We start from the raw sequence: 7,836 nt of genomic DNA on the forward strand, positions 1-7,836 counted from the left end.
TATTGGTTAAAACATCTACCGCTATTTTCTGTAGGTTAACTCATTTTCGCTTGCTGTGAGCTTTTGCTTTCAGCGACATACAAATTAGTCACATTTACACTAAAGCCTTTCAGTCATGGGGACGAGTGTGGCGACGAAGATCTTTGCTGTGCTTTGTGTTTTTCTGCTTTATAGGACTCCACTTTTACTTCAAGCAGGTAAATCATTTAAAGTTTCTGATTTATCAGAGAACTTAAGTGAAAGTAACGAGATTTAAAACGTCTTTGTAACGAAGTAAATTAAATTTGAGAAGAAATGCATGCTAAGATCGTATATAAAAGTATGTATATAGATATATATATATATATATATACACACACACACACTATACTAGTACATTTTTTTTAACAGTAAGATTTTTTATGTTTTTTAAAGAATTCTCTTCAAAAGCAGTAATATTGTTAAATATTTTTACTATTTAAAATAACTGTTTTCTATTTGAATATATTTTAAAATGTAATTTATTCAGCTTTGAAATCGCAGAATAAATTACATTTTAAAATATATTCAAATAGAAAACAGTTATTTTAAATAGTAAAAATATTTAACAATATTACTGCTTTTGAAGAGAATTCTTTAAAAAACATAAAAAATCTTACTGTTAAAAAAAATGTACTAGTATAGTGTGTGTGTGTGTATATATATATATATATATATCTCGAAGTGGCGGTGGGCCGCCTGGACCAAAAAAATGCCAGGGCCGATTTTTTGTCCCTGTCCAGCCCTGAATATAACGCATATATTCTCATGCACATATGCGAAGTCTGTAGCAGTTATTTCTATGAAATTATTTTGTCTTTGCGATTCTGTTACAAAATTTTTTTTTTTTCACTGATTGAACTTGAGGGTACCTTTCTAACATGAAATTGAACTGATATGTCGAACATATTCTACCTGCCTTCCTGATATAAATTACTATAAATTTGATATGGTAATTAATACTGAGACACTAATTTGGGCAAAGAGCACTATGACTTGTTTAAAACATGAAGCTTAAAGACTTGCAACTCAACTGCGCGCTGACAGGTCAGCTTCACAAACAATATAACGTTACATTTGCTTAAAGATTATTACAAAGATACAGTCATATTAACGTTACTTAAAAATAATAGATTATACGATTATCAATAATATCTTTAATGTCTGATAATCTTGAATTACGCTATTTGCACTAATGCATATCATTATAGCCTACACACTTTATGTGAACATTTTGAGAACATTATAAAACCGACATCTAACGTACTATAACTTTGTGAAAGAATTGTTTAATGTTAAAATATATGATAAGTGTTATTTATTCATTGGACATTGACTGACTGGCTAAAACACCGGATGTTGATAAGCCTCTCCTTTTCTCCCCAGATACGCATGATGTGTCATCGTTCTGTTTTCTTATTGGTTAAAACATCTACCGCTATTTTCTGTAGGTTAACTCATTTTCGCTTGCTGTGAGCTTTTGCTTTCAGCGACATACAAATTAGTCACATTTACACTTAAAGCCTTTCAGTCATGGGGACGAGTGTGGCGACGAAGATCTTTGCTGTGCTTTGTGTTTTTCTGCTTTATAGGACTCCACTTTTACTTCAAGCAGGTAAATCATTTAAAGTTTCTGATTTATCAGAGAACTTAAGTGAAAGTAACGAGATTTAAAACGTCTTTGTAACGAAGTAAATTAAATTTGAGAAGAAATGCATGCTAAGATCGTATATAAAAGTATGTATATATATTAGAATTATTTTTAAATATATAATAGAATTATGTTTATAGGCTACCCTTATAAACTAACCTTCCAATTAAAACGTTGCAGGTGTTTTTGTTTCTTTTTGTGTGTATGAGCTAGCCTACAGCATTTAATAAAATGTAGAAATAAGATCAGTAAAACGCGTTATAATCATCAGATAAATCCAATTATAGCTGAAAAAAGCCTATTTAGCCAGGATTAAGTGTAGTATGAAACGAAAACAGTAATAATAAATTGTTGTGGTTTTGTTCTGTCTCCCTTCTGCGCGCGCCTTCCACACAAAGCCACTCTGGCCTATTTTAAAAATTAAATTAATTTTCGTTTTACTGCTGACTGACTAAAATAAAAATTCATAGCCTATTAAAACAAAAAAAAATAGAAATAAAATGTGTTAAAGTGCTGAAGAAATGTAAAATCTGAGTACCCCGTGAAATCTAAATCTAGCTACCTATTAATGGACAAATTCAATCTTATTTATTCCTCCATATGATGGTTCATGTGCAGAGGCGGACAAAGTACTCAACTCCATTACTTAAGTAAAAGTACAGAAGTACTTGCTTTTAAAAGTACTTAAGTACCAAAAGTAAATTTCCTTTTTTATGTCAATGCACTGTTTTATTGTTGTATGTAATACTTGCAATACTTCTGAAGCAACTTAGAATACATTACACCTACTGAATACACTGACTAGCTTGTAGTATCTTTGGAATAAAGAGCTTTTAGAATGTTAAAAACCTATGGGGGAAAAAATTAACACCCCTACCCACCCCCACAAAAGCAGGATGGTAGTGATCTCACACAGTTCTGACAGTGCGCACACATCTATGTGTAGCCATTCATCCACATTTGAACAGAGTGGACAGTGAAATCCTGTAAATACAGAGTGATAAGGAAATAAAAAAATCAAACCTGCTTTAAAACCTAGCAACACAACTGTAGCTGTATAACTTTACAACAGAAACACTGCTTTAACAAAAAAGCAAAACAGCAAGACTTATTTGACATCAAAACAAAAATTTTAAAACTGCTGTCTAATCGCTCTCGTGGTACTTGTGTTTTATTAGGAGATGCACAACAGTTCTTCTGTGGCTTTATAGGTAATATTTTCACGTACACAATTTAGCAAAATCAGACAATATTGTGTCTAATATATACCACAATATTAACTTCTTATTATTGAATTGTTGTAAATAAATATCACATTTGCAGCTGGTCAGTGTTATAAAAATGCTGGGAAATCTCTTCATGTAGCCCTACAAGAGTGATTACTGATAAATTGTCTGAAAAAAAAAAGAGTCAAGTTTTAGAGAAGAAAGAAATCACCCACTGACTTTCAAAGCTGCTAATGACTTTCTACTTTGAGGACCTTCATAGAAATGCAGTGGAGTGAAAAGTACAATATTTGTCTTTCAAATGTAGTGAAGTTAAAGTTATTTAGTTCCCAGAAAAAATAATACTCAAGTAAAGTACAGATACTCAAAAAGTGTACTTAAGTACAATACTCAAGTAAATGTACTTAGTTACTGTCCGCCTCTGTTCATGTGCTTGGGTTAAAACAATATATATAGTTTGTTTACTGATTCTATGCGTCCATACATCCATCTTCCATATGATACTGGCTAGTGGGTGTGCTGATTACTAACATACAGCGGGGCAATGATATCCAAGAGGTTGTTGACCAATTTGGAGTAGACGTCACAGTTACGTCACTTGCAGCTGCGCGCGCATTGTGGTGGCAGAAAAACACTGGTAACTAATGGAGGGAAACAGATAAAATCCATGGATTAAGAGAAGAAAAAAATGTATTGTTGTGCCTTTGGGTGTCAGAATCGGAATAGAATGCTGTCCTCAAAGAAGCTAAAGGCAGATGTTTAAACGGACAGACTATGGATTAAACCTGCTATGATTACTCTACTTTTAAAGCATAAATTTGTTTTGAACAATAGGTCTACATAATATTTACATATGCAGTTCATAGGGGACATATTGTATTAGCCCTACAGTTACAGCATGAAATAGCCTATTTAAACCTATAACATTTTACATAACATTCACCTATTTTATCTCACAATTCTGACGTTTATATCTCCTAGTTCGGACTTAACATCTCAATTTAATTCAACAGTTATGAGATTGAGGGAGTACAACATGTGCCACAGTATTTACTGTACATAGAATAATGGTTTTCTCATCTGAAGCTTTATTACTGTATGTTTAAGTAGTGTAAAAGCTCTGTAGATGAGCCTTTAGGCCAACTTCCCTCATGCTCATTCCATCCACACGAACATGATCAACTGTAGTGCTGTGTACTTCATCAGGAACAAAGGACCTTTGACCCCTCTTCCTATTCATCTCACACCAGTAGAATTCATTTTACAAAGCACATAATCACATGTGCTCCTGTTTATATTATCCGGAGATTCTGACCTGTACGACATGAGTTTTGCAATGTTTGTGTCAGTATTTTCTGAATGAGAACACTGTTAAACCTGTGCAAAACGAAGGCATTTTTGTGTAGAGTTTGACAGAAAACATTGAGAAAATTGGAACTTAAGAGAAAACAGGTGAAATGTCTTTGTTTAGAGCACAGGTTTGGGAAATGGGGTCAACTGAATCAGATACAGTGTGTTAGCAATCGAGAAAAACTGTCACTGCTTTACTGCTCTTTACTGCAGAGAAACACTCGCTGTATTACATTTACACGGCTTTGTCCAAACCTGTCAATCAGCCGGGCATCTATCAGTTCAGTGCTATGGGTCTGCTAGATGACAGACAGATCGACTCTTACAATAGTGAGGAACAGAGGAAGATTCCCAAACAGCAGTGGATGAAAGAGAAAATGCAGGAGGATTACTGGGAAAAATTCAGAGAATATGCAGACGAGGAGCTCAGAAACGGCAGTGAGTAGATCAAATTGTATTTGTTTGATGATCTGCTTCAGATGCAACTGACTGATAGATTCCTGTGTTTGCAGCTCCTCCAGATGTTCATGTGTTTGCAAAAAGGTCTATTAGTGACAAATCCAAGCTGAAACTCACCTGTCTGGCCACCGGCTTCTACCCCAAAGACATATTCTTGACCATCAGGAAAGATCTCACATCTCTACCTGAAGATGAGGTTGAATCCACAGGAATCAGACCAAACCATGATGAATCCGTCCAGCTGAGGAAGAGTGTGGAGATCAATGAGGATGAAAAAGCAGAATATGATTGTTTTGTGTCCCACAGAACCCTCAAAGAACCAGTTATCGTCAAATGGGGTATGCAAACTAAAATCATTAATTGAATTATGATATGCATCGTAATGCTTTTTCAGATATTATTCAGAATTCAAATATTATTAATGTGGTTTTCAGGACATCAGGAGAAAACTACTGAATCATTGACTGCAGCTTATACTGAAGAACCTGTGCTTGAGAAAGGGTCTGCTGGTATGTTTCGTCTATTGCTTTGTTATTTACCAGGAAAATTTGAGATTTGAGATTTGACGTTTCACTGTTTCTCCAACAGGACGAGAGAATGCTGGCGAAGCACCAGACAGCTGTGCCACTTTGTTCATATTTTCTCTCTCTCTCATATTTCATTTTCTTTGAATTATTGTCTCAATGCACTCAAGGACACCGTACAGCATAATCAGCTAATTAATTTTTTTAATATATATTATAATCAGTTTAAACTGCAAAGAGCAATCAAATGGCCTTATATACAGTGGGTACGGAAAGTATTCAGACCCCCTTCAATTTTTCACTAAACAGATAATAATTAGCTGATCTGACTAATAAATGTTAAGTTTATTAACATGGTTTTAATTAGGGCATTCATCTTTATACGAACAAATGAGTATTATTTCTTTCCACTGTCAGAATCATGGAAGGTACAGACATTCAAGCTGAATTAATATTTGCTAATATTTAATTATTTGAATGATTGAATTACTCTGTTTGTAAACATTTTGAGAACAGCAAATAAAATCATCATCTAACGAACCATATATTTGTGGAAGAATTGTTTATTGTGAATATATCATTGACAAACGTCCTTATGAACACTGAAATGTCCATCACTGTAAAAACAAACCTCTTTTTTGTGTTGCTTCACCACTTTCTGCCCAGACGCAGATCAAATTTCAATGATGGCATTATCGTATTATTTTCTTATTGGTTAAAACATCAGCTATTTTCTGCAGCTCGAATTCTGCTGTTTTGCGTTAGCCTAAACGATATAAAAAAAAAACAGTCAAATTCACGCATAAAGAGGTTTCAATATGCGAACAAGAGTCACAACGAAGATCTTTGCTCTGCTGTGTGTTTTTCTTCTTTATGGGACTTTGCCTTCACTGCGAGCAGGTAAACGATTACAAGTTTCTGCGTTTATCAGAGAATGAAAGTGAAAGTAACGAGTACGCGTCGTGATTTGAAACGTCTTTGTAACGACAGAAATTAAATGTGATGAGAAATGCATGCTAACATCATATAGGACTATACAATATAACAGTAATACGAGTTGTCAACTAAAAATCTATAAATATCAACTAATAACTTTAGATCAACAAGGCAGCGGCCATTTGCCAACACCGTTATGTGATTGATCAGCATTAGAGGTTTACAGATTAAACAGGACTGTTTTAGGGGCATCAAATTAATTTAACAAAGACTAAGATCCTATCGGATAAGCAGAAATATGTGTTTTTAATATGTGTTTTTTAAGTAATACTGGGTCGGTTCAGATATGGAATGTTGACTAGGCTACAATGTCTCTCAGAGAATTACAGACTGTATAGACTGTTTACCTGCTTTCTCATTAACTTTAATCACAAACCAGTGAATAGTTGTTTAATTCACATTTTATTTCTCCTCATTGCAGAGAAACACTCGCTGTATTACATTTACACGGCTTTGTCCAAACCTGTCAATCAGCCGGGCATCTATCAGTTCAGTGCTATGGGTCTGCTAGATGACAGACAGATCGACTCTTACAATAGTGAGGAACAGAGGAAGATTCCCAAACAGCAGTGGATGAAAGAGAAAATGCAGGAGGATTACTGGGAAAAAGGCACCCTGTCCAGAAAGAGCAAAGAACAGTGGTTTAATGTGAATGTTGATATTCTGATGAAACGCATGAGACACAATGAATCAGGTGAGGAACATTCACACAGTTTAACTTGCATATGTTCAATCTATCCTTTAGGCAAGCAGTTGTTCCTTTATCTTGCAAGTGTCTTCAGTGATCCCAATTTATACATCTGGTATACATCTGATATAAATCGAATTTGAGTAATTACAGGCCTATTAGTATTGTGCCAATAATATCTAAGGTTGTAGAAATTAAGGTTGTAATTTCTAAGGTTGTACAAAAAGGGTAGCTAAGCCTCTAACTAAACATCTAAATAATGGATATAATTCTTTGCATCCAATTCAGTTTGGATTTCATACTAATTCAACAGAATCAGCCAATTGTGTATAGTTGAAAAAGTTATATACTTACTGGATAAGAGTACCTGTGCTGGAGCTGTCTTTATAGATCTAAAGAAGGCATTTGACACTGTGTTGACAATGAAATATTCAGATGTATCTGGATGATGTGCAAACTTTTACCAATGCAAATAGCTTTGAACAAGTTTCCTTAACTTTGACCTCAGCAATGACCAATGTTCAGGATTGGCTTACCAAGTCAGATTTGCTATTGAATACTAAGAATACTGTGTGTTACAAAGCAATTAGTAGATGAGGTGAGGAGCATTAAACAGTTGTCTAATATTGTTAAATTTAATCTACAAAATTTTACAGTTTGGCCAGTTTTGACAGCTGGTGCTGCTAGGTCGTTTTTATGTTGTTTTTGGTTTTTTTTTTGCATATCGAGAATAGTTTTACTACTTGGTCCTTCGCAGGTGGTACAACTCTTAAGTTAATAGAATCATTATATAAGAAAGGTATAAAAGTTTTTTGGGAAAAAAAAACCCTTTATTCAATTGTTGTGTCATTGAACACACACACACACACACACACACACACACACACACACACACACACACACACACACACACACACACAATAT

The 7,836-nt window shown here is 34.4% G+C and overlaps 1 protein-coding gene across 1 annotated transcript in view; it reads left to right on the forward strand.

The window, feature by feature from the left end:
• Positions 1–1,025: 1,025 nt before the first annotated feature.
• The window catches only part of LOC107679464 (H-2 class I histocompatibility antigen, D-D alpha chain-like), an 11,980-nt gene continuing 5,169 nt past the window's right edge, over positions 1,026–7,836 (forward strand). The window contains exons 1-7 of the mRNA XM_016475017.1: positions 1,026–1,065; positions 4,459–4,683; positions 4,758–5,042; positions 5,139–5,213; positions 5,290–5,361; positions 6,039–6,128; positions 6,646–6,918. Coding sequence (XP_016330503.1) covers positions 1,026–1,065; positions 4,459–4,683; positions 4,758–5,042; positions 5,139–5,213; positions 5,290–5,361; positions 6,039–6,128; positions 6,646–6,918 — 1,060 coding nt within the window. The remainder of the gene's footprint in view (positions 1,066–4,458; positions 4,684–4,757; positions 5,043–5,138; positions 5,214–5,289; positions 5,362–6,038; positions 6,129–6,645; positions 6,919–7,836) is intronic.

This window comes from Sinocyclocheilus anshuiensis, unplaced genomic scaffold, assembly GCF_001515605.1.
Source record: "Sinocyclocheilus anshuiensis isolate Anshui unplaced genomic scaffold, SAMN03320099.WGS_v1.1 scaffold2583, whole genome shotgun sequence".
Lineage (NCBI taxonomy): Eukaryota > Metazoa > Chordata > Actinopteri > Cypriniformes > Cyprinidae > Sinocyclocheilus > Sinocyclocheilus anshuiensis.